Source organism: Leptodactylus fuscus, chromosome 5 (genome assembly GCF_031893055.1).
Source record: "Leptodactylus fuscus isolate aLepFus1 chromosome 5, aLepFus1.hap2, whole genome shotgun sequence".
Lineage (NCBI taxonomy): Eukaryota > Metazoa > Chordata > Amphibia > Anura > Leptodactylidae > Leptodactylus > Leptodactylus fuscus.
Window position 1 is genome coordinate 6,190,959 of NC_134269.1, and position 27,441 is coordinate 6,218,399.

Sequence of the window (27,441 nt, forward strand, 5' to 3'; positions counted from 1 at the left end):
TCCCCATCTCCCAGGTGTTTCATTGCAGGCAGAAGTACAGCGCAAGCCACCCACATGCCCAAGCCTTTAATGGCCTCATCGATAAACTGCTGGCCCTGGAGATGTTAGTGTTTATGCTTCTGGATACCAAACTTGAGTGTATTTGTAACACCAATTTATTCTTTGAATTCCCAGTCAGAAAATGGCAGTATATACCAGTAGCAAAAATAGTGGGTGTATATAGCCCCAATTCTATTGTTAGGGGACTGCCAGTGTATTTCTGGGGTGAAGGTGGGGGGGGGCACACCGTTGGAACGTGGATCGGGGGTATATATAGGGTATACAGGAATACACTGTCAGTGTATTCCATTCAGGATGCTGGGAAAGCTGGGTTGCGGCGATTGAGCCCGTTAGTGCCACGTTACACTGACAAGCTTCTCCCTGGAATTTAGCTCTTACAAGAGCTGTTGGTTGTCTTCTCCTTCCTATCCTAGCCTGTCCCTGCCTACCCAGAATCTAAGCCCTAGCTAACTGGACGGAAACCTCCGTCCTCGGTGAATTGCAAATTATTGGAGCAAAAAAGGCGCCAGGGAAGGTGGGAGGGGAATCGAGTAATGGCGCACTTTACCACGCGGTGTTCGATTCGATTCGAACATGCCGAACAGCCTAATATCCGATCGAACATGTGTTCGATAGAACACTGTTCGCTCATCTCTAATAATGAGCAAGAATATAAGTAGTCAGTTATAATTGTCATAAGCACCAAAACCCCAAGTTATACAGTGAGGAATATAAGTATTTGATACAGTATTTGGCGAGACTGTGGTCCCAGCTCTCTTCAGTCCGTTAACCAGATCCTTTCATGTAGTTCTGAGCTGATTCCTGACGTCTCTCAGAGTTATCCATACCCCACGAGGCGAGATCTTGCAAGGAGCCCCAGAGTGGGGGAAGATTGACAGTCATCTTGTAGTTCTTCCATTTTCTAATAGTTGTGCCAACAGATGTCATCTCACCAAGCTGCATGCCTATTGTCCTGTAGCCCATCCCCATTGTTCTGTAACCCATGCAGGTCTACAATTCTGTCCTGGTGACCCAAAATTAACAGGTCTGTGATAGCCTGGAAGTCACACTGGTTGGTTGGTGATCAAATTGTTATTACATGCAATAAAAACAAAATATTTTTTTAGATTCTGTCTCCTACAGTTGAAGTGTAATTATGATAAAAATGACAACAATGATGGCAACAAATCTGTAGATGTCTCGCTACTTCTAGGAATAGTCCCTGTATTGGTGGCAGAAGAATGGTCAAGTCTGGTCCATGGGTCAGACAGTGTAGAAGCAAAGTCGTAGGAAGCTAAAAATCATGCATGGGAGAACATCAGATTAGGAAAGGTAGACGGTAAAGGGCTGAGTCAGGAATAAAGCCGATGTCACAAAACCAGAGATCAAGCTGGAATAAACAAATCACTCTCACAGAGAACTGAAAAAGTTACATAAATATGAGCTGCTGGGGGTTGGCTGAAAAGGGCTCACAGGTTTATTCATCAAATACTGAAGCCACTGAGATGGCGCCCTATGGGTTGGCCCACGTGCATTTGCAACAGGTGGAAGGCTAGATGGAGAAGCAAGGGCTTCACTGTAAAGGATGATGCTTGCTAAGAGTAGTAGTATGATGGTAATAGTGGACTGTGGTCACTACACTTGGGTATTTGGTACCGCAATGGGTGGCCGAGCTGTTATAAAAGCAGAGTTCTTGCCCGTTACAGGCTGGTGAGTTATAAGGACTATTAATAATCATGAGTTACTCTAAACAGATGAGGCTTAATATGAGGCATACTGATCTCTAGCTTAACACTATATGTAGAAACAGAGGAAGGATGTTATCTAGGGTCATCTAGGTAATAGTGACCAAAGCATAATAAGTCTTCATTAGAGATGAGTGAAATATTCAATATTCGTTTCGAGTAGCCCCTCAATATTCAACTACTCGAGTCGAATATTGAATCCTATTATAGTCTATGGAGGAAAAATGCTTGTTTCAGGGGTAGGCAACGTTTGATCAAATTGAACTTACCAAGTCCACGAGTGAGGGTGGGGCTGGATCCTCCGAGGAGTCTTCTCCGTGCAGCGTCCCCGCGGCGTCTTCCGGCTCTGAATTGCTTACAGTCAAAGCAGCCATTTTCTTGTAGTGCGGACATGCACAGTCGGCTCTGCCCAGGCCCGATGCCTGGCAGAGTGAATTCAGAGCCGGAAGACACCGCGGGGAAGCTGCACGGAGAAGACTTCTAAAGGTAGGAGAAGAACCAGCGTTGATTGGCCAACTGTATAACATTCGGCCAATCAATGCTGGTTCTGCATCAAATTTTTCCATTCGAATAGCGATTGGTCCTCGATCGAGTACGAGTTTTTTGAATACTGTAGTATTCGATCGAATACCTACTCGATTGAATACTACTCGCTCATCTCTAGTCTTCATGTACATTTTAATATGATGTTTAGTAAATCCAATTTCCACCAGCTATGAGCACAGCTAATAACAATGTGGGACCTCTCAAAAATAATCTGGGAGTAATGGTGGACGAGGATGAGGAAAAGGCAGATCTACTGTTACGATTTGCAGGCTTATTTTAAAAAACTAAAATAAACATAAGCCTGCGGAGCCCTCAGGGCACACTGGTGTGAACAAGGCTTGACAGTTAACCTCACTGCCGGGCTACACCAGAAACCGAGTGCTCCTCTGATAACTTCTCAGAGGATCTGTCACTGCAAGACCAAGCAGCCGCTAAATGAACTATAAGGTCTTGCAGTTACTGCACTAAAAGACTAACACAAACCAAACTAAGACTGTATGCTCCTGGTGGAGCACCCCCGGCTAGCAGCCTGCCCAAAGTAGGAGATTCCCAACACTAAATAAAGGGGAGATTCCACAATACTAACTAAGGGACAGGTTTCCCACAATTTTAACCCATAAGGGGGGAGATTCTCCCTACCTGCCTAAGTGGGGAGGTTGCTACCAAACTAATGTCTTGCACGGCCATGCACATATGACAGGCGATGTTTGAGGCTACAGCGCTGGACGTCCAAACCAGCCTCCTTAAATGGAGGGAAGGTGGGACCGATCAGCCCGCCCAGGTGCTAAAGCCTGATGCCGATAGGCTGACACCAGTTTCAATCATCAGACCGACCACGCTTATCAGCTGCAAGGGGATTAATCCCATGCACGCTGGACTGAACAGTTACAGCGGAAGAGGCTGCGGCCCTGATACCATGGCCGCACTTACTGCACATTTCTAACATCCACTAAATGCCTTCTTCTCTCCTTTTGTACTTGCACAAGGAAATCCAATGCCCAAAGACATAATGTAAATCTCCATTAATTGTCACCTGTTTAACTCAGGAGGAAATGTGCAACTGCAAGTTCTGAGGGAAATATCCAAAGTGATAGACCCTTATATCTAATATTTAAAGATTCAGTAATCACTGGACCTGATCCATTGGTTCTGTCAGACTAATCTGATCCGCTTTTATGAAGACACAGGTTCTAGCCTGGACCTGAATCATGCCATAGATGTAGGATATCAGGACCTTTCAAAGCCTTTGATGCTGCACCATATAAAAGGTTGGTACATAAAATGAGAATACTGAGATTAAGGGAAAGATAAGATAAGATAAGATAATCCTTTAATAGTCCCACATTGGGGGAATTTCAGCATGTTACATCTGCATAGTAATACAGGTACAGGATAATACAGAGTAATATATTACAGACGTAGACACAGATAAGCTGAGAAGAGAAGATATACTAGGAGTCCATAGCAGCTAAGGAAAAAATGGAAGAGAAAGAGGAAAACCTCATGGTCATCGTCATATCATTAGTTCTCTGTGCGGAGTGTCTTCGCTCGGTCTGATGTAGATTATACAGCCTGGTCGCGGTTGGAAGGAAGGACTTCCGGTAGTGCTCTCTCACACATGGGATGGAGCAGTCAGTCACGTACACTGCTGCCAAGTCCCATCAGGGTCCCATACATGGGGTGGGATTTGTCCTCCCGCATGGAGGTCACCACAGACAGTATCCTTCTGTCACCCACCACCTGTACTGGGTCCAGGGGGCTCCCCAGGACAGAGCTGGCCCTCCTGATCAGCCTGTCAAGTCTATTTCTGTCCCTGGTTGATATACTGCTCCCCCAGCAGGCCACACCCCGAAAAAGATGGCTGAATCAACCACAGAGTTGAAAAAGGCCCTAAGAAGTGTCCCCTGGACTCCGAAGGCCCTCAGCCTCCTGAGCAGGTAAAGTCTGCTGTGGCCCTTTCTGTGCAGCGCCTCCAGGTGATCAGCCCAGTCTAGTTTATTATTGAGGAGCACACCCAGGTACTTATAGGTCCTGACTATCTCAATACATGTTCCTTGGATCTCCACGGGGGTCGGAGCACCTCTCCGTTTACTAAAGTCCACCACCATCTCCTTGGTCTTCCCAGCATTAATCCTGAGCTGGTTCTGCTGGCACCATTCAACAAAATCCCGGTTTAAGTCTCTGAATTCCCTATCATCACCATCAGTGATAAGGCCTAACATTAGTAACTGTGTTAAAGGGGTCGGCCACTCTCAGACCAATATTAAGAGACCAATGTCACTGTTTAATAAAAGGTGTACAATGTATCAATATTCTTTCTGTGTCAATTCCTCACAGTTTTCTAGATCTCTGTTTGCTGTCACTCATTCGGTTTATTCCCAGTGTATAGCAAGATATAGGTTTATGGTCATATGTTGGGAAAGTGTTAAGATACAATTCTGATGACCGATCTGCTTCAGGTAAAAACTCAAGTGAAAATAATTTCTAATTTACCAGATGAAATTTTTATAAAGTTTTTTATGCACAATGTTCCTAATTTCTAGATTCCTCAGACTGTATATAATGGGGTTGACCAATGGAGTAAACACAGTATATAGCAGGGAGAGGATCTTACTCACGGTGAGTGTTTGTTTTTCTGTTGGGACCATATAAACACTGGACAGAGACCAGAAGTATATGGAGACCACAATGAGGTGGGAGCTACAGGTGGAGAAGGCTTTCTGTCTACCAGTACTGGATGGGATCCTTAAGACTGCCCAAACAATAGAAGTATAAGATAATGATGGTGGTTGGGATCAATACACTTGGAATACCCACTAGATAAATCTCTAAGTGTATAATGAAGGTGTCAGAACAGGCAAGTCTTAATAATGGAACAACGTCACAGAATACATGGTCAATGATGTTTGAGTGACAAAAATTGAGCTTTGCTGTTGATATAAAGTGCATCAAGCTAGCAGAGAATCCGAATAACTAACACTTGACGGCCAGTATCGCACAGTAGGCCCTTGTCATTATACAACTATAGCGGAGGGGATTGCAGATGGCCACATATCTGTCATAGGACATCACCGTGAGAAGGAAACATTCTAAAATTTCAGAAGCACCAAAAAAATAAAGCTGAGTGATACAATCAATAAAAGTAATGGCCGCCCCATTGTTCAGTAGGACGTGGAGCAGGTTGGGGAGAATATTTGTGGACAACAAGATGTCACTGATGGAGAGTTGTGAGATGAAGAAGTACATTGGGGTGTGGAGGATCTTACTGGTGGACACCAGGGTGATGATCAGGAGGTTCCCACACATTGTCCCACAGTAAACCACAGAGAAAAAGCAGAACAGGAAAATCCTCACATCTTGGAAAGTTTGAAATCCTAAAAGGAAAAACTCAGAAACCTCAGTCAGATTGTTTCCCTGTGTGTAGAACAGATTAATAGTTATACTAGGTCAGACTCTGTTCCATTTTTATAACTTAGAAGTAGTGTGGTCCAAATTTAAGTTCTGGGCAAGACATTATACTCCTTAGTACCTGTACATAATACATTTGGCAGTGCGGATCCCACTACTTACACAGGTACAACTATGATGTTCAACTTGTTAGTAGTAAATCATCAGACTTGTGAAGTGACAGCTAACATCCGACACATATTAAAATGGAACCATGAATGTGGAGATTCTGAAACATGAACCAACAATCAAAACATGGTGGCAGCTGGACAATAGACCTTGTATAATGAGCCCACTATCTGTAACTTGTGAGAGATTGGGTGAAGCTAAGAAGGTGCAGAGAATCAAGAAAGCTGTAAGTAAGAAACAAAAGAGGTTCTATATTTTGGTGATCTGACTAAATGCAGCTTCTTCTTTTTGCAGATTTTGTTGCATTTTTTTAAGCCAAAAAAAGAGTGAATTGAGCAGTAGTTAGATCTATAAGAACTTCCTAGGTATTGGTTTTGGCTCAAAAAATGGTAACAAGATCTGCAACAACAACAACAACAACAACAACAACAAAAGAGCTATGTGGGATCTTATCCTAAGTGTAGTGTTTGGGATGGAGGGGTTCCACCAATACACCTATGGGCAACATATAACTACATTCTGATCACTTTGTTTCCACTAAATTTTCCATAGTGTTGCCTTTTTGTACCCTGAAATCCTTGAACCCGCTGCAGCTACTGTGCAAGGAATGCTTTACGAATTGCAAATACTCTAAGCGGAGCTCACCTGCCAATCACATATGATGAAAAAAAAACAAAAACAAAAAAAAAACAAGTATCAATATAACCAAATTCCAGATAGAATAAGCTATATGCTCCAATGAAGGTTTCTCTGTTCTTGTTCATATGGGGCATGTGAGTGCAGTATGGGATTATCTTGAAATGATAAAGGGCTGTTTTACCAGAATCATAATGGGAACATTGCTGTCTACTCATTCAGGCATAAGAGGATGTCTACACTAGGCATTTTGGTGATTTGTTTATCAACCTGCAATGAATGGTCACATAAAAAGGTGCAGCATGTTGGGAAATATATTTATCATTCTCTGCCAGTCCATTGCACATTTTGATTTGACATCTGAACACAGGACCATTTTACATTTTGCCTCAATCCATTTTAAATCAGATTTGGCCCAGAAATTACAGCAGTGTTCCTGGATTGTGTTGATATTTGGCTTCTACTTTGCATGCAGTTTTAACTTGCATTTGTGGATTGGACAGTGATCTATGTTACTGTCCTGAGCCCATGCTATGATTTTCATTACCTATTCATTCCTATTCATAGATCCCAAGCTTGCAATGTCGACCATTGGTCATGTGGATGGATTTCTCCAGGTTGTCTGAATTTTTTGATGATGTTATGCATTGTAGGTAGTGTGATATTCAAAGTCTTCACAATTTCACATTGAGGAACATTTTTTTGGAAATTATTCAACAATTTTTAGATGCAATTTTTCACAGAATTATGAACTTCTGACCAAGTTTGCTTCTGAGAGACTCTTTCTCTCCGGCGTGCCATTTTTATGCATAGTCATGTGACTCTCAAGATGTTTTTCAGTTTTACCTCTTACTTTCCCAGCAGTTTTGTTAACCCAAACTTTATTGAGATGTGTTGCTACCATCAATTTAGATTTTTTTTAAATGAAATGGAAAAATGTGTAATTTTTCGCTTCTTAGCTTCTTATATGTAATCTATGTTGTATTGTGAATACGATCTGAGTATTTGAGACCCTTAAATCATTTTATTTATTTCTTTATTTTTTTTCCAAACTTTTTGACCAGCTCTGTGAGGACACAATATAAAGTCTGTAAACCTGCAGCAAGATTTATTTTCTCAGTGTTGATCCAAAATATTCAAGTATTTTTTCTGCCTTTTCCTTTCACACCTAGTTATATTAATAGAATCTGTCTGTAATAATTATCCATTCCTGCTTTATAGAACAAGTTATCTAATATTCTGAATATAGATATTTCTACACAATGATGTTCATTCACTTTTGTTGGAAAACGTTTGTGTGTTAAAACACGTTCAGAATCAGGCAGAATCACATACTCAGTGTGAATGCACCCTTAGTGTAAAATTACTGACAGCTTTCAGGACTAGTTTTGCACATCGCTTATCAAAAATAGCTTTTTACTTCTAAAGGTTAAAGTCTTTAATTCAAGAAAAAAAGAAAAGAAAACATTGTACTTATTTTGCCGTAGATGTATTGCAGCCAGCAGAGATCTTTAGGATACTTTCCTGCACTTGTTACATAATGTGTTCCATGTTATTACTCACATCAGGTATTTTTTCGCTTCTGACATTCATCTTTCAGATTCTCAGTTCCTTGGAGGAATTGATGATAATGTCAGCCAGCAGCACAGTCAGCGTCCATGGCCAAGTAAAGCCACGTGAAGCAATATCTGGGCATATTTATGTATAACATGTAGGTAAGACACCAGGTAGGATCACTCCTGGGAAATCTCTCTGTTATTGTCTGATTAGTCTCCAGTGTTCTGGCCAATGGAGAAAAATAATACATTTACAGTTTAACCCCAGAATTCAATTATTTAATTTATAAGAATCTATAAAATAATGTAAATTATGCATGTTTAAATAATAATAATAATAATAATAATAATAATAATAATAATAATAATAATAATACTAATAATAATAATAATAATAATGATACTAATAATAATAAATTATTATTATTATTATTATTATTATTATTATTATTATTATTATTATTATTATTATTTATGTATATGGCACTATCATTGCCATGGTGTTGTACATTTCTGAAGGGGTTTACATACATTGTACAATAATCACAGCACTAACTTGTTGGCTGACCTGCTATAGGTTGTCTTTCTAGCTTTCTATTAAAGTAAATTAACAAAGGACTGTTTTTATTTCTAGGTTGTCCAGAAGCATGGAACACTGTCTGGTCAAATGGTAATAACTAGAGATGAGCGAACAGTGTTCTATCGAACACATGTTCGATCGGATATCAGGGTGTTCGCCATGTTCGAATCGAATCGAATACCGCGTGGTAAAGTGCGCCAAAATTCGATTCCCCTCCCACCTTCCCTGGCGCCTTTTTTGCACCAATAACAGCGCAGGGGAGGTGGGACAGGAACTACGACACCGGGGGCATTGAAAAAAATTGGAAAAAGTCATTGGCTGCCGAAATCAGGTGACCTCCATTTTAGACGAATAGTGGATTTCAAATCCGGGTCATATGAGAATGTGAACTTTGTGACTATGAGACAGGGATAGCTGTACAGGCAGGGATAGCTAGGGATAACCTTTATTTAGGGGGGAATGTTATTAAAAATAACTTTTTGGGGCTCTATCGGGTGTGTAATTGTGATTTTTGTGAGATAAACTTTTTCCCATAGGGATGCATTGGCCAGCGCTGATTGGCCGAATTCCGTACTCTGGCCAATCAGTGCTGGCCAATGCATTCTATTAGCTTGATGAAGCAGAGTGTGCACAAGGGTTCAAGCACACCCTCGGCTCTGATGTAGCAGAGCCGAGGCTGCACAAGGGTTCAAGCGCACCCTCGGCTCTGCTACATCAGAGCCGAGGGTGCGCTTGAACCCTTGTGCACACTCTGCTTCATCAAGCTAATAGAATGCATTGGCCAGCGCTGATTGCCCAATGCATTCTATTAGCCCGATGAAGTAGAGCTGAATGTGTGTGCTAAGCACACACATTCAGCACTGCTTCATCACGCCAATACAATGCATTAGCCAGTGCTGATTGGCCAGAGTACGGAATTCGGCCAATCAGCGCTGGCTCTGCTGGAGGAGGCGGAGTCTAAGGTCGGACCTGAATGGAGACTGGTGTGGAGCGATCTTAGACTCCGCCTCCTCCAGCAGAGCCAGCGCTGATTGGCCGAATTCCGTACTCTGGCCAATCAGCACTGGCTAATGCATTGTATTGGCGTGATGAAGCAGTGCTGAATGTGTGTGCTTAGCACACACATTCAGCTCTACTTCATCGGGCTAATAGAATGCATTGGCCAGCGCTGATTGGCCGAATTCCGTACTCTGGCCAATCAGCACTGGCTAATGCATTGTATTGGCGTGATGAAGCAGTGCTGAATGTGTGTGCTTAGCACACACATTCAGCTCTACTTCATCGGGCTAATAGAATGCATTGGCCAATCAGCGCTGGCCAATGCATTCTATTAGCGTGAACTGAGTTTGCACAGGGGATCTAGTGCACCCTCGGCTCTGCTACATCAGATTGCTACATCTGATGTAGCAGTGCCGAGTGTGCATCAGATGTGTAGTTGAGCAAAACTGACTCAGCACTGCTAAGTCTCTGCATTCGCATAGGAATGCATTGGCCAGCCTTCAGCCAATCAGCGCTGGCTCTGCCGGAGGAGGCGGAGTCTAAGGTCGGACCTGAATGGAGACTGGTGTGGAGCGATCTTAGACTCCGCCTCCTCCAGCAGAGCCAGCGCTGATTGGTCGAGTTCCGTATTCTGGCCAATCAGCACTGGCCAATGCATTTCTATGGGGAAAAGTTAGCTTGTGAAAATCGCAAACTGACAGGGATTTCCATGAAATAAAGTGACTTTTATGCCCCCAGACATGCTTCCCCTGCTGTCCCAGTGTCATTCCAGAGGTGTTGGCATCATTTCCTGGGGTGTCATAGTGGACTTGGTGACCCTCCAGACACGGATTTGGGTTTCCCCCTTAACGAGTTTATGTTCCCCATAGACTATAATGGGGTTCGAAACCCATTCGAACACACGAACAGTGAGCGGCTGTTCGAATCGAATTTCGAACCTCGAACATTTTAGTGTTCGCTCATCTCTAGTAATAACTGAAAGAAGAAGATGCAAGATAAGTCAGAGACAACAAAGAAAACAAGAAATAAATCATATTTGGCCAAGTGAACAGCGTCCAGACAATGAAAACAATGAGGCTGCAAGTACAAGCAAGAAAGCAATGGGAAGAGCTAAAGATCATGGTTAGGATTTTGCCTAGAGACAAAGAATCCCAGAATATTCATAAAGAAACAGTTTTGGAGGTGACCAAACTTATCTCATCTCCAGTTTGGTTAACAAATGTAACTTCTTATGAAACACAATTTACTACCAAACCTTGCAGAGGCTCCAATCCTTCCTTGCCCGATGGTGCTCACATATTCACATATAAAGGTTACTTAGCAGATCATTTTGTGATAAATTGTCATCACACAATGTTGTTTTTAGACAAGTTGCCTAGTTTGTGATACACAAATAAGGACATGAAGACAGGTAGACACATGGGCAATCCATCCAGTAAGCCATCCAACCACAAGTATTAGATCTCATTTATAAGTATCTGATATTTGGACATGGTCACTGTTTTCAATGTTGTTATTTAAGAGATCCCTCAAATTACAATGTCCTCAGGATACCAGATTCTCAACATGATGGTCTTTTATGGACCAGCGTAATGGGAAGCCTGACTCTACATACAGTGCTTGCCTGGGGCATCATTTTACTGGTAAACCTCTGTATTAGGCTAGGTTCACATCTATTTTGGGCTGTTCACTGATTGAGTCTGCTTGGCGACCCAAATGACGGGTTGCAGACCACCAAAACAGCAGTTACACGCGGACAACAGCAGTTCCCATTGATTAGAATGGGGTCCGGCGTTTTCATAATGAAATTGGCTAAAAGAAAGGTCCTCCATGAGGGTCTTTTCCTTCTCCAACTTAGCATTAGCCAAGTGATTGCAATGACTAGCTGACTATACTATAGTGCAGTATTACATGTTTTGTATAGGGTTGAGCGAGCGGGATCGGAAATGTTTGGATTCCGATCGGCGATCGAGTAAATTTCACGATCGCGATCAGAATTCCGATTCCGATCTTTTCCGGCAGGATCAAGGTCGGAGGTTATTTCCCACAATGCTTGGCTACTGGTCAATCATTGTGGGAAAAGCTATAGTATCAGATGAGTGAGCACGCACCCATAAGAATGAATGGAAGCAGCCGGCACGCAGACTTTGCCGGCATCCAGTCGCTTAACCCCCTGCGTACCGACTGCATCCATTCACTCCTATGGGAGCGTACTACTCTTCTGTTTCCTCCCTGCTGTGCCGTATACTCGACTCTGCTACATCTCAGATGTATACACAAAAATTGCAAAAAAAGACTTACTATGTGAGGTGAGTTCACAAAACAAATTAAAAAATATGTCAGAGAGACAGAATCACCATAAAAATATACAAAATTTATTAAATAATAATAATTAAAAACAGTTGACAGACAATATAAACACAGAAACATTGATGACAAAAGGAGGACCAATGCAGCCTGTGAGACAGTACAGTCCTATGAAAAAGTTTGTGCCCCCCTATTAATCTTAATCATTTTTAGTTCTAAATATTTTGGTATTTGCAACAGCCATTTCAGTTTGATATATCTAATAACTGATGGACACAGTAATATTTCAGGATTGAAATGAGGTTTATTGTACTAACAGAAAATGTGCAATATGCATTAAACCAAAATTTGACCGGTGCAAAAGTATGGGCACCTCAACAGAAAAGTGACATTAATATTTAGTAGATCCTCCTCACTGATTCTTGAACATTATTCTCAAGAATCTGCTGATACTGAGTGGAATCCATGCGACCCTCAACTTTAACAAGATTCCCAGTGCCGGCATTGGCCACACAGCCCCAAAGCATGATGGAACCTCCACCAAATTTTACAGTGGGTAGCATGTGTTTTTCTTGGAATGCTGTTTCTTTTTGGACGCCATGCATAACGCCTTTTTTTATAACCAAACAACTCAATTTTTGTTTCCAAAATGAAGCTGCCTTGTCCAAATGTGCTTTTTCATACCTCAGGCAACTCTATTTGTGGCGTACGTGCAGAAACGGCTTCTTTCTCATCACTCTCCCATACAGCTTCTATTTGTGCAAAGTGCGCTGTATAGTTGACCGATGCACAGTGACACCATCTGCAGCAAGATGATGCTGCAGCTCTTTGGAGGTGGTCTGTGGATTGTCCTTGACTGTTCTCACCATTCTTCTTCTCTGCCTTTCTGATATTTTTCTTGGCCTGCCACTTCTGGGCTTAACAAGAACTGTCCCTGTGGTCTTCCATTTCCTTACTATGTTCCTCACATTGGAAACTGACAGGTTAAATCTCTGAGACAACTTTTTGTATCCTTCCCCTGAACAACTATGTTGAACAATCTTTGTTTTCAGATCATTTGAGAGTTGTTTTGAGTAGCCCATGATGCCACTCTTCAGAGGAAATTCAAATAGGAGATCAACTTGCAATTGGCCACCTTAAATACCTTTTCTTATGATTGGATACATCTGGCTATGAAGTTCAAAGCTCACTGAGGTTACAAAACCAATTTTGTGCTTCAGTAAGTCAGTAAAAAGTAGTTAGGGGAATTCAAATCAATAAAATGATAAGGGTGCCCATACTTTTGCACCGGTCAAATTTTGGTTTAATGCATATTGCACATTTTCTGTTAGTACAATAAACCTCATTTCAATCCTGAAATATTACTGTGTCCATCAGTTATTAGAGATATCAAACTGAAATGGCTGTTGCAAATACCAAAATATTTAGAACTAAAAATGATTAAGATTAATAGGGGTGCCCAAACTTTTTCATAGGACTGTATATACTCAAGTATAAGCTGACCTGAATATAAGCCGAGACCCTAATTTTACCACAAAAAACCTTCTAGCTATTTAATGCACACACATACTAAGTAATGTCAGTGACAATAAGACATGTTTTTCATGGCCCACTGGGTCAATGTGATTAGCAGCAGCAGCAGACCCGATTACAACAAGTATGGCCTATCAGGGAATTGTGTCTCCTCCTGAGGCCCTTTGAGGAGGCCACCAAATGTGTTAATATTGCAACATCAATGATGTAATCCCTTTAATATATATCTTATAGGATACACTTACATTCATGCATTGATGGATAGATGAAGAACAATAACATCTACTTCTTGGGCATTGCCCTGGGGCTGTAGGGGTTCACAAAAAACAAGAGTATGTCCAAGAGCAAATGAACTCAGATGAGAAGCATGGTGTGTGTGTAGAAGCAGGAGGCGTTTGCTGTATTTTACTGCATATCCTAACAGTATATAAGCACTGTATGAGACGGGGACATTTGTTTAATATAAAAAACCTTCTTAATTATTTTGATAATGTTTTATTTTATTAGTTTTTTGTTGCATGCTTTATTTACTAAGCAATTCAAGAATAAATTATTTACTTTTAACAAAATCAAAACCACTAACTTAATAGTATGGACCTCTATGCTGTAATAGGTGCTGACAATGAGCACCAGCGCCAGGTCAGTAGCCATTGTGGCTGCTCTTGTTGGATTCGGCATAGTCATCACCATGTTCCTTAGTGGCTAACGTGCCACTATACCTGGTCTCCCTTCTCCAAGGTGTCACCAAAATACGGACACCATGCATTACCTGAAGCCACCAACCATGATAAAGGACATTAAGACACTCTATTCTCATTGAAGCATCTTCTCTAGGTAGGGAGATGTTGCCATCACATTAAATATAATACTTCAGTGTAACACAGTTGATCAATAGAAGACAATAGTTGAACATGAAGCCTAGTTTGCACCCGCGATTTGCTCTCCTATGTAAAACTGTTTATAAGGTGTGACTCTGCTCCACTTTACAGGACATCCAACAAGCTTTCAGGTTGATCAACATCTCAAGTAGTTCTCTTCACCTACATACACTTTCCCTCTCAAGCTAACCTCCAAGCCAGGACACCCACACAAAGAGGAATCTGACCAAGGCATCTGAAGAGATAAGGCTTGCTCTGAACGAGGACTGAATATTCATTGTGTAGATCAGTGGAGACCCAGCATCTATGGTGCTCACTCAACTCCTGAGTGGGTGCCAAGTTTAAAGTGTCATCAGTTTTTCAGGTATGCAAAGGGGTTAATGTAACATTATTTATGGGCTAACTTATTTAACCCCTTAGCGACCTTTGACGTACTATTACGTCATGGACGCGAGGTACGCGAGGTACCGTGGAATCGGAACTGGGTGATGGCTGTTACTGACAGCTATCACCCTTTTCCATAACCTCCGGTCAGTACTTTTACCGATCGGAGGATTTAACCCTTTGATTGCGATGGTCAAACATGACCACCGCAAACAAAGGGTGCCGCGATCTCTCCCCCCCCACCGCCGGCACCCCCCGGACCGAGATCGGGGGGTGCCGGTATCTGTAATACGTAGTCTGGGGTCTGGTTAGTGACCCCAGACAGCCCTGAGCACTTACTTACCTGATGATGCTCCCGGCGTCTTCTGGAAGTGAGTCTGTCCCGTCCGCACAGCTCACTTCCTGTTTCTCGAGTGAGACACGTGCAGGCTGTCACTGCAGCCTGTGTCTCAGTCTAGAGTAGAGAATCAGTGATTGCATGCATACATGCAATCACTGATCCATGTGTCCCATAGGGACACAAGAACAAGTAAAAAAAAAAAGTGTAAAAAAAAAAATAAAGTATTTGAAAACAATTAATAAAGTTATAAAGTCCCAAAAATCCCTTTTTTCTATAAAAAATGAATTATGTAAAAAAACCACAAAAAATTAATAAAAACAATACATATTTGGTATTGTCGCGTCCGTAACAACCTGTACAACAAAACTGAAACAATATTTAATGTACACAGTGAACGGCGGTAAAAAATAACAGAAAAAACCCGCCGGAAGTAGTGATTTTTCGCCATCTCACCTTACAAAATATGCTATAAAAAGTGATCAAAAAGTCATATGCACCCCAAAATAGTACCAATAAAATGCACAGGTTGTCCCGCAAAAAATAAGCCCTCAACCAACACTGTCAAGTGAAAAATAAAAATGTTACGCCTCTCAGAAGATGGCGATGCAAAAATCACTGATTTATGTCCCCAAATGTGTTTTTGTTCTGCAGACTTAGTATCGCATAAAAAAATAACATAAATGAGGTATCGCCGTAACCGTACCGACCCGCAGAATAAAGGTCACATGTTACTTATACTGTACGCTGCATGGCGCAAAATGTAAAAGGTAAAACTCAATACCAGAATTGATTTTTTCTCTTTTAAATCCAGCAAAAAAAGAGTTAATAAAATGTAATCAGTAAGTTTTAGGCACCCCAAGATGGTGTCATTACAAAATACATCGCATCCCGCAAACAACAAGCCCTTATATGGCCACGTCAGCAGAAAAATAAAGAAAATATAGCCTCTACCAATGTGAAGACAAAATCACGCCAAATCGCCAAATCATTAGAACACAACTGGGTGCGGCAGGCAGGGAATGTATAAGCTGTGCGAGCGAATATCAGGGGACACCCTATATTTACAGCTTATGAGGGAAAATATACCAGAAGTGACCCCCAAAGTGACCCCCAGAGTGACTCCCCCAATCATAGGAGCTACTGGGGGTACAGTAGGGAATTTAGTGTCTGCAATGTCCTCCGCACCGCTTACACATTCCCTCTTCGCCATCCGCTGTGCAGTCACGTCCGGGATACTAATACTCACTACACCCCCTGAGAAATTATTTGAGGGGTGCAGTTTTCAAAATGGGGTCACTCCTTTGGGGAATCCACTTTTCTGGTACCTTACAGGCTCTACAAACATGACATGGCGTCCAGATACCAAACATCTGAATCTGTACTCCAAAAGCCGCATCGCGCTCCTTCCCTTCTGCCCCCTGCTGTGTGCCCAAACTGCAGTGTATGCCACATGTATGACACATGTATGAAACTGGTGTAACCAGGATAATGTACGTAATGTCATATGTGGGTATAAACTGATATTAGGGCACATGTATGACACTGGTGTACCCCGGATAACGTACGTAATGTCATATGTGGGTATAAACTGATATTAGGGCCCAGCCAGACACAGAAGGGAAGAAGGTTATTTGGTTTTTGGAGCACAGACTTAGACGGTTTGGTTTTTGGATGCCATGGCACTTTTGCAGAGACTCTAAAATTTCCCCTACAAAATGGGGTCACTTCTTGGGGAATTCCAGTTTACTGGCACCTCCAGGGCTCTGCAAAAACAACATGGCACCCAGAAAGTCCCTCTAAATCTGTACCCCAAAAGCTATAAAGCGCAGTGCTCCTTCCCTTCTGAGCCCTGCTGTGCGCCCAAGCAGCAGTTTATACCCACATATATAATTTTTTTGCCCCTCGGGATCGCCCACTTAATAGTTTTAGGAGTGCAGGTCTCTGACAATACAAAGTGGGTGCAATGCATTGGATACCAAAATGGCATATTTCTTTAAAAATTTCAAATTTTGGGAAGCATTTTTAGTCTCAAAATCATAATACCATTTGATACATTCCTTGACGGGTGTAGTTTCTAAAATGGGGTCACTTTTGAGGGGTTTCTATTGTATTGATACTTTAGGGGCTCAGCAAATGCGACATGGCACCTGAAAACTATTCCAGCAATATATGCCCTCCAAAATCCAAATAGCGTTCTTTCCATTCTGAGCCCAAACATGTACCCATACAGCAGATTATGATCCCATATGGGGTATTGCCGTGTTCAGGGGAAATTGTGGGGGGCTCTTAATTCTCTAAGTACTTGCAAAAATTAAAAATATGGCGCTAAATGGACGATTTATTGGAAAAAAAGTAATTTTTCATTTTCACATCTCAATGGTAAAAAAATCTGTGAAACACCTGTAGGGTCCAAGTGCTCACTATACCCCTTGATAAATTCCTTGAGGGGTCTAGTTTCCAAAATGGGGTGACATTTTGGGGTTTTCCACTGTTTTGGCACCTTGGGGGCTTTGCAATCGGGGCATGGCGCCTGAAAAATATTCTAGCAAAATCTGGCCTACAAAATCCAATTAGCGCTCCATCCGCTCTGAGAGCGACTGTGTGCCCGTACATTAGGGTACCAGCACATATGGGGTATTGTCGTGTTCGGGAGAAATTGTGTAACAAAATGTGGGGTGCAGTTTCTCCTTTAAACCTTAGTAAATGTGTAAATTCTAGGGCTAAATGAATATATTAGTGACAGAAATTGAAAAATGTAAATTTGACTTCCATTTTGTTTTAATTGTTGTGAAATGCTGAAAGGGTTAAGAAACTTTCTAACTGCTGTTTTAGATTCTTTCAGGAGTGCAGTTTTTAGAATGGGGTGACTTTTGGGGGGTTTTATTAGAGAGGCCTTTCAAGTTCCCTTCAGAACTGAACTGGTCCCTTGAAAAATGTGTTTTGGAAATTTTTTTGAAAATTTGGAAAATTACTCCTTGACTTGTAAGCCTTATAATATCTGAAAAAAATGAAAGGGTGCTTAAAATTTGATTGCTACATAAATCAGAGACATGGTTAATTATATTTATGAAAAAATTTGGGTAGTATGACTTTCTATTTGAAAGGCTTGCAATTTCAAAGTTTGAAAACTGCATTTTTTTCAAAATTTTCACCAAATTTCCTATTTTTTCATAATTAAAGACAAAACATATCGACGAAAATTTACTACTGACATGAAGTACAATGTGTTACGAAAAAACAATCTCAGAATCACTTGTGTAAGTTAAAGCGTCTCAAAGTTATCGCCATTTAAAGTGACACATGTCAGATTTGAAAAAAGAGGCCTGGTCCTTAAGTCACTTTTGGGCTGTGTCTCTAAGGGGTTAAGTATCAAATCAATTTTTGGTGAACTGTTGGTAAAAACTTGTATGTTTATGAAGCTTTCCCTGTACGGCTTTCTTAATGTCCTTATTCCTCAGACTGTATATAATGGGGTTGACAAATGGGGTGAACACAGTATATAGCAGGGAGAGGATCTTACTCATGGTGGGTATCTTTCTTTTTGCTGGGACAATATAAACACTGAACATGGTCCAGTAGAATATGGAGACCACAATGAGGTGGGAGCTACAGGTGGAGAAGGCTTTCTGTCTACCAGTACTGGATGGGATCCTTAAGACTGCCCGGACAATATAAGTATAAGACGCTACAATGATGGTGGTTGGGATTATTAACACTGGAACACCCATAATATAAATCTCTAAGTGAACAATGGAGGTATCAGAACAAGAAAGTTCTAGTAATGGGACAACATCACAGAATAAATGGTCAATGGTATTTGAGTCACAAAACTTCAGCTTCGCTATTGGTATTACGTGACTCAAACTAAGGGCAAATCCCAATAACCAGCAATTGATGGCCAATATCAAACACAATGTACTTGTCATGATAGAGGAGTAATGGAGGGGATTACAGATGGCCACATATCTGTCATAGGACATCACAGCGAGGAGCAAACATTGTAACGTTTCTGCAGCACCGAAAATATAAAGCTGAGTGATGCAATCAATAAAAGAGATGGCCGCCCCATTGTTCAGTAAGATGTGGAGCAAGTTGGGGAGAATAGTTGTGGTTGCCACAATGTCATTGATGGAGAGTTGTGAGATGAAGAAGTACATTGGGGTGTGGAGGATCTTACTGGTGGACACCAGGGTGATGATCAGGAGGTTCCCACATATTGTCCCACAAAAAAAAGAGAAAGAAAAGACAGAACAGTAAAATTCTTACATCTTGGCAAATTCTAAATCCTAAGAGGAAAAATTCAGTGACGGTCGTCAGATTGGGCCCCTGTGTGTAGAACAGATAGCCGTTATGTTGAGACACAAATCAGTTACAGTTTCATTTGTTTCATTGTATCATTATATCACAATACATTGGGTTTCGCTTCTAGTGTCACAAACAATATATTAAATAAACTAAAATATAAATAAACACTGGAGAATACAAGCGACCGAACAGGATTTGCTTTGTTATTTTTATAATTTGATTTTCATGTTCTTGATACAAGAATATCTATCACTATACTTTGTTTCAAAATTGATTAGAAGCTTACTAGCAGATTTAACACTATAAATAAAAAAAATCTCACTTGTCCCACAAAATACAACCGTGTGTATTTTTTCTAGAATGATCACATTGTATCTTGAATGATCGCTGAATGTAATTGCTCTATTTAGAAGATAAAGATTGTAACAATATGTGAACCTATATGTGGCTGTAAAGATCTCACCACTTGTATGTGGGGACTACAGTAATGTTACAGCTTGTTAGCCCATGTGTTCTGACAGCTGGCATGTCCATTTAATAAAATGTCTGGTAGAAAATATTGAATGTGAAAAATCTGAAAAATATCCAATAATCTGAACAGGGCTGAAGTGAAGTGAGACTCTAAACCTCCCAGTGATGTGTAGAATCTGATGAAGCATTTCTGACAATCCAGAATTAAAAATTTAAATCTTTCTTGCACTTGTTATATGATGTTTTACATATTATTACTCACATCAGATATGTTTTTGCTCCTGACATTCATCTTTCAGATCTATATTTCTGCCTGATTCTCAGTTTTCGGTGGGGGGGTTGATGATGATATTATAGCCGGCAGCACAGTCAGCGTCCATGGCCAGGTAAAGCCACGTGAAGCAATATCTGGGCATATTTATGTATAACATGTCGGTAAGACACCAGGTGGGATCACTCCTGGGAAATCTCTCTGTTATCGTATAATAAGTCTCCAGTGTTCTGCTCTGCGGAGGAAAATTTTAATTATAAAAAAAAAAAAAAGCTAAAAATAAATCTTTTACAGTTTAACCCCACAATCAATTCTTTAATTTATTAGAATCTATAAAACAAATTTTAATTAATAGAAATATTCTAATATCTAATATTATTAATAATAATAATAATAATAATTCATTCATACATACTTACTAGTTGACTGACTTGATACAGGCAGGACTTATAATCTAAGAGGTGCACAATAGCTGCGAGTACTCAATGGTGGCATAGTGATCGCCGGGTTACTGTGTGTTGTATGTATGATGTGACCATGCCAGTGGTGACGGAACATTGATAGTATATACAGGCAGAGCCTTGTGACAAGGGGAATGGCTATAGATAACCGGAGCACCCCATGGTACTTTCTTAGCATTTATTATAAATCACAGTTTGAGTGCTAAAATATTTCTCATAAGTTTCAGCTCATACATCGCTGGTCCATGTACATGTAGTTTCCGGTGCAATGTTTCAGGTGGACAATACCCTTCATCAGGCTGGAACAATATAATGATAAACTCAGGATATACCACAGATACCCACCCCAGATATTCACTAACAAGATAACACTCAACTGGTTGTGTAACTATATCACATCAGTTTAAAACTACTCTTCTTTGTATATCTATTAGAGATGAGCGAGTACTACTAGCTGTTCAAAGTTAAGATTCGATGCAGAACCAGCGTTGAATGGCAGAATGCTATACAGTCGGCCAATCAATGCTGGTTCTTCTCTTACCTTTAGAAGTCTTCTCCCTGTGCAGCTTCCCTGCGTCCTCTTCCGGCTCTGAATTCACTCTGCCAGGCATCGGGCTTGTCCGCTTGTAGTGCGGGCATGCGTAGTCGGCTCTGCCCAGGTCCGATGCCTAGTAGAGTGAATTCAAGGCCAGAAGAGGACACGGGGACGCTGCGCAGGGAGAAGAATGCAGCCCGACCCTCACTCATGGACTTGGTAAGTAGAATTTGATCGAATGTTGCCTACCCCTGAAATGAAGATTTCCCCCATAGACTATAATGGGGTTCGAAACCCGTTCAAACAGTCGAACAGTGAGCGGCTGTTCGAATCGGATTTCGAACCCCGAACATTTTAGTGTGTGCTTATCTCTAATATCTATATCTCTTTGGATTTGCAGCTCCATAGACATCTATGCACTTTCTATAAATCATTGTGTAGTCGCCTGCTGAATAAAGATTGTGTGCCCCATATGCTGAGCTACACAGAAACTCCACCAATCTATTTATTCATGTCACGAGAGTGATGCCGAGACTATACAATTATTTTGACTATAGATACAGCTACAATGTGTAGGGGGAAGGGCTGGCCTTCCGTTTCCAGTTCACTGATTTTGCCTTCCAGAACGCCTCCCCTCTCCTGGCTGTGCTGCCCTGTATAGTGGGAGTTGATCCCCCCTACTCTAAGGACATGATTAGAGATGAGCGAACACCGTTCAATCGAATAGGTATTCGATCGAATATCAGGGCGTTCAATGTATTGGTTCACAAACCGAAGGCCGCATATGCAGTAAAAACTTGTGTCCCCTCCCACCTTACCTGGCGCGTTTTTTGCACCAATAACTGTACAGGGAGGTGGGACGGGAACTACGACACTGGAGGCAGTGAAAAAAATTGAAAAAACCCATTGGCTGCCGAAAACATGTGACCTCCCAATTATAAGAATAGTCCAGCCCGATATTCGTCATTTGCCGGTGAGAGATAGGGAGAGAAACATATCTCAGATAGGCAGGCAAGAACTAAAGAAGAAAACCAACAGCTCTTCTCAGAGCTATTGTTACGGTTCTGTGTGTAAAAATAATAAATAATGTTTTTTTTCCCCAAACTACAGAACCGCCAGACTGCAGGACACTGCAGGGAGGTCCACAGGCCCAGATGGGCGGCCGCGTGCCAGTACCAGACACCAGTATGTCTGAACAGGGTGTAGTAAGGTGTTTGTACCAGTTTACTTCACTGGGAAACAACTTGTGCAGCTTCAGTGTGAACAAGCTGCAATTAGGTTTACACCAGTTAGCCTCACTGGGTAAATGGTTTTGTGCAGCTTCCGTGTGAGTGGCTGCAGCAAAGACTGCCAGGGGTTAAATGCCACCCCTGTCAGCAACACAAATGGCTCCACACAGCTTGGAGCTACCACACTAGTAGATAGTTACAGACAGACTAGCTATGACCAAGCCTGCTAGAGGCCCCACCGGCTGGTACAGAGTCCACTGCACCAAACCGTAGTGTAGGGCTTCCAGTTCAGGACTTACAGGTCTCTACCCACAGTGCCAGTTGACAGCTAAGGTAACCCTACACAGCGGCCTAACCTAGCACCCTGCCTTGCTACTGGAACAACCTGGAGCTACTGTCCTAACTACCTGTCTCTAGTGCTTTTTGGTGAAAGTGTGAGCACCGGGCGGGCGTCGCCTCACACTTTATAAAGAGAAGTCCCCACCCATCAGGGGCGGTGGCCATGACCTCATCAGTCATGCTCAGTAGGGCCATGATGGGACTTAACTTCTGAGTGACTCTGAAATTTCTGAGCATGCTCAGTAGGGAAAGACCTGGACTTATACTCCAGTCGCCTCACCGTCCGACGTCGAGGGCGAGAGTTGGGTTGGCCCGCAGGTGGCACTGTGCGCCTGAAGGCAAACCTGCGGGAACCCATCCTAACAGCTATACACTGAAGGGATATCAGTCCAGCTTTCCCCAGATGGTGGAAAACAGGGATACAGAACAGATACAAGTTCATAGATAGCGGAGAAACAGCTTTCATTCTTGGCTGTCCTCACACAGAATAGCTGGAATACACAGCAGTGACTAATTCATATAGAGATGAAAAAAGCCTTGAATTTTGGGGTTTCTTGAAAAATAGCAGCAATCCACAGCAGTTACATGTTCATATAGAGCTGGAAAACCGCTTTTCTTAGTGGTGTATAGACCATAAAAAAGGGAATTACTATACATCCAAAATGCGCAAGGCTAGCGCAAGGGGATGGGGGCATGGAAATGCAGATGTTGATCAAGGTTGCGCTCAACCAAAAGTGTCTACTGCGCCTACAGCTCTGCGATGGTGTGGAGATTTTTCAACGTATGCGCAGAGGACAAACTGAGTGCGGTTTGCACACTGTACAACTCAAAACTGAATAGGGGCTCTGAGAAGAGCAACCTGACCACCTCAGGCATGCGCCGTCATTTGGAAGGCAAGTACTTGGCTCAGTGGGAGACAGCAAACACAACACAATCATTGTCCGGCGTTGCCGCCACTGCCTCTTCCACTGTTTTAAGTGCTGGCACTGCAGTCCAGATCACAAGCCAGGACACTTCCACATCAGACTCTGCCACTTTGGGGACTTCACCCTCATCCTCCCCTTTTCCTGCTGCTGCTCCTTCGCCTGCACCATCATGCGCCTCTTCCCAGCAACTCACCATCTCCCAAACGTTTGAGCACAGGCAGAAGTATAGACCAAGACACCCACATGCCCAAGCCTTAAATGGCCACATCTCCAAACTGCTGGCCCTGGAGATGTTGCTGTATAGGCTTGTGGAGACTCAGGCCTTCTGTGACCTTATGGCAGCTGTGGCACCTCGCTATGCTATCCCTAGCCGTCCCCGCCTTGCACTAGCACGTGTCCCATAACATCAGGCGGGCCCTAAGTTCCGCACTTTGCACTAAGGTCCACTTGACCAACGACGCATGGACAATCGCATGCGGATAGGGATGCTATATATCACTCACGGTACACTGGGTGAATGTAGTCGAGGCTGGGACCAGGTCGCAAACCGGGGCGGCCTACCTCCTCTCCTGACCCAATATTCCTGGCAGTGGTTCTGAACCACCCTCCACCTCTCCTCCTCCATAACATCGACCCCAGCTGCGAGCTGGAAATGCTGCAACACTGGCGTGGGGAGACGTCAGCAGGCCGTGCTGAAGCTCATCAGCTTGGGCGACAGACAACATACTGGCCCCGAGATGAGGGATGCCATCCTAGAGGAGACGATGATGTGGTTTTCGCCGCAGCACCTGGGCCCAGGCATGGTCGTGAGTGATAATGGCTGGAACCTGGTAGCTGCTCTTTAGCTTGCCAGGGTCCAACATGTTCCATGCCTGGCCTACATTTTCAACTTAGTGGTTCAAAGGTTTTTAAAAACCTACCCCAATGTGCCTGAGCTACTGGGGAAAGTTTGGCGCTTGTGCGCGCACTTTCTTAAGTCTACAATATCCGCTGTTAGCCTGAAAACCCTCCACCAACGCCTACATCTGCCTGAACACCGGCTGTTGTGCGACATCACCACACCCTGGAACTCAACTCATATGTTGAGCAGAGTGTGTGAGCAGCAGAGACCTTTGATGGAGTACCATCTCCAAAACCCAAGGGTTCATCAAAGTCAGCTCCCTCAGTTTGTCAACCATGAGTGATCATGGATGACAGACTTATGTGAAGTCCTACGTGTCTTTGAGGAGTCTCCCTAGAGGGTCAGCTGTGATGACGTATTAGTGAGTGTAACCATCCCGCTCCTCTGTGTGATGCGAAAATCCCTCATCGCAATCAGGGATAACGCATTGCATGCTGAGGAGTCCGAGATAGGAGCAGACCCATCACAGCTAGATAGTCAGGGCACACTCCTGTCAGCTTCTCAGTGTGGAATGATGTAGGAAGAGGAGGATGAAGTGACAGATGATGTCATTCTCACACACGAGGCTAGCGGGGAAGTTCAGTGGGTCCCATTGCTTCAGCACAGATTAGGTGAAGGGGAGGAGGAAGAGGAGGAAATGGAGAGTGACCCTTCCGGAGGGGGCAACAAAGTCATGCTGATTAACAGTCTGGCACACATGGCTGACTTCATGTTGGGCTGCTTTTCCAGAGAAAAATGCAGTGTACACATCAGGGAGAGCAACCAATACTGGATTTTTGCAATCCTCGACCCCTGGTATAAAAATAACATCTCGTCTTTCATTTCGGTAGATCGGAGGACCAATCGCATAAATGATTGCCACAAGCAACTGGTGCAGAATATGATGGAAATGTTTCCATCAATCTTCGCTGGTGGCAGAGAGGAGAGTTCCTCCAAGAGGCTAACAACTGCCATCCAGTCCACAACCACTAGAGGAACACTCTCCAAGGTCTGGGACACGTTAATGGCACCCCCTCGCCAAACTACCACCACTCAGGGGCCTAGTGTCACCAGGAGGGATAAGTATAGGCGCTTGTTGCGGGAGTACCTGGCCAACCACAGCCCTGTCTTCTCTGATCCCTCTGCACCCTAAACTTATTGGGTCTCCAAGTTGGATCTGTGGCTGGAACTTGCACTGTACGCATTGGAGGTCCTTTCCTGCCCTGCTGTCAGCTGACAGTGCTGACCGGCTGACACTGATCAAAATGAACAGCCACTGGATAGACCCATCATTTTTATGTTCTCCAGTGTCAAGCACCCCAACATGAAGTTGCATGTCTGTGCTCATCATCTACAATTCCTCCTCCTCCTCCTCCTCCTCATACTCCTCCACCATCAGCGTTGCACAATTCTGATCCTACTAGGCTCAATCCACCCTTATTCCCCCCAACTCTGCTGGTTAGAGGCTCCCTCCACCCTGATTCCCCCAAACTCTGCTGGTGCAAGGCTCAACTCACCCCATGGGCCTGAAGCTAAGTTTGAGATGGCTCACCCTAATGGCCTGAAAAGTAATTTTTGTATGGCTCAGCTTAAAGGGGTCGGCCACTTTCAGACCAATATTGACAAACAAATGTACAATAAAAGGTTATACAATTTTCTTATATACTTTCTGTATCAATTCCTCACGTTTTTTCTTTAGATTTCGGCGTGCTGTGGATAAGACTCTTACCATGGTCATGTGATGAGTACACAGGTGCCGCTCGTTACAGTCACAGCACAATATTGAGACATCTGCCTGGTAATCAGCTGTGCACCCGTGTGCTCATCACATGACCATGGACCGTACATCACATGACCATGGTCAGAGTTTTATCCTCTAGAAGTAACAGAATGAATGACAGCAAGCCAAAAGCTAGAAAACCGCGAGGAATTGTTACAGAAAGTATATTGGAAACTTGTATAACCTTTTATTGTACATTTGTTTGTCAATATTGGTCTGAAAGTGGCCAACCCCTTTAAGGTCCTCTAACCTAATTTGGAAGGGCTCACCTCAAGGACCACAAAAGTAATTTTTGGAGGTCTCACCACATCACACACACATACACGATGACAGTTAAAGGGGTATTCCCACCTCACATACTCAGCAGTCTTCACTCTTGTAAAATCTTCTTTCTTCCTGGTTTCTTGCATCATTTGGTGGGCGGGGTTTTCACAGGCAACCTGCCGTTTGGCTCCGCTCCAAATTCGCTTGTAGCTCCGCCCACCCACATTGGACTATGAAGTACAGGCAGCAGCAACTCCATTCTGTGTTACATACAGAGACTGCCTGTCTCTGCCATAATGAACACAATTGAATTAGCTAGCCTGATAACTGGGAGAACAGAAGAAATGAAAGCAGCTCCTCTATCTGATAGCAGGAACTAGGTCACATGGTGCAGACACAGGATTAGATAGATACACAGGCTCGCTCCCTGCACTTAGCCCCTCCTCCCTCCCCCCTGAGAGCAGCAGATACATCATTTGACTCAGGAGCAGCTAGGTCAGGGCTGTGGCCACAAAAAATTGAATAAAGTAAGATAGTGGACAAACAAAGCAGTTTTGCTGAAGCAATGTATTTAGGAAAAGTCTTACATCCACAATAACAAGCAGTATAGATAGGATCCTTGTGATGGGACAACCCCTTTAAGTGAGAAGATGAGCTTAAGGTGGATGGGAGGGAGTGAGAGTATTCGCTGGGAGACCATGGAGAAGGGTGTTTCAGTAGTCTAAGTGTTAGGACTGTGCGGAAACTGCGGCCGAGGGGTCGGGTCGCAGCCTGTCTCTCTGCGGTAGCGTATTGCCGCCTGTCACTCCCTCCTTGTGCCGGCAGTCAGGTTTCGCAAGGGTTAAACCCTCTTGCAGCCGG

The 27,441-nt window shown here is 42.9% G+C and overlaps 1 protein-coding gene and 1 long non-coding RNA gene across 2 annotated transcripts in view; one reads left to right on the forward strand and one right to left on the reverse strand.

Moving 5' to 3' along the window:
- Positions 1-27,441, forward strand: part of LOC142202337 (uncharacterized) — a 652,408-nt gene that overhangs the window by 92,089 nt on the left and 532,878 nt on the right. The gene's annotated exons all lie outside the window — the stretch shown is intronic.
- Positions 18,494-19,276, reverse strand: LOC142202316 (olfactory receptor 2G6-like). Its single transcript, XM_075272379.1, has one exon. It carries the CDS (start codon positions 19,274-19,276, stop codon positions 18,494-18,496), a length of 783 nt encoding a protein of 260 aa, XP_075128480.1.

Coding starts and splice junctions, on each gene's coding strand:
- LOC142202316 (XM_075272379.1), bottom strand. CDS start 19,276: ATGTACTTCTTCATCTCACAACTCTCCATCAATGACATTGTGGCAACC.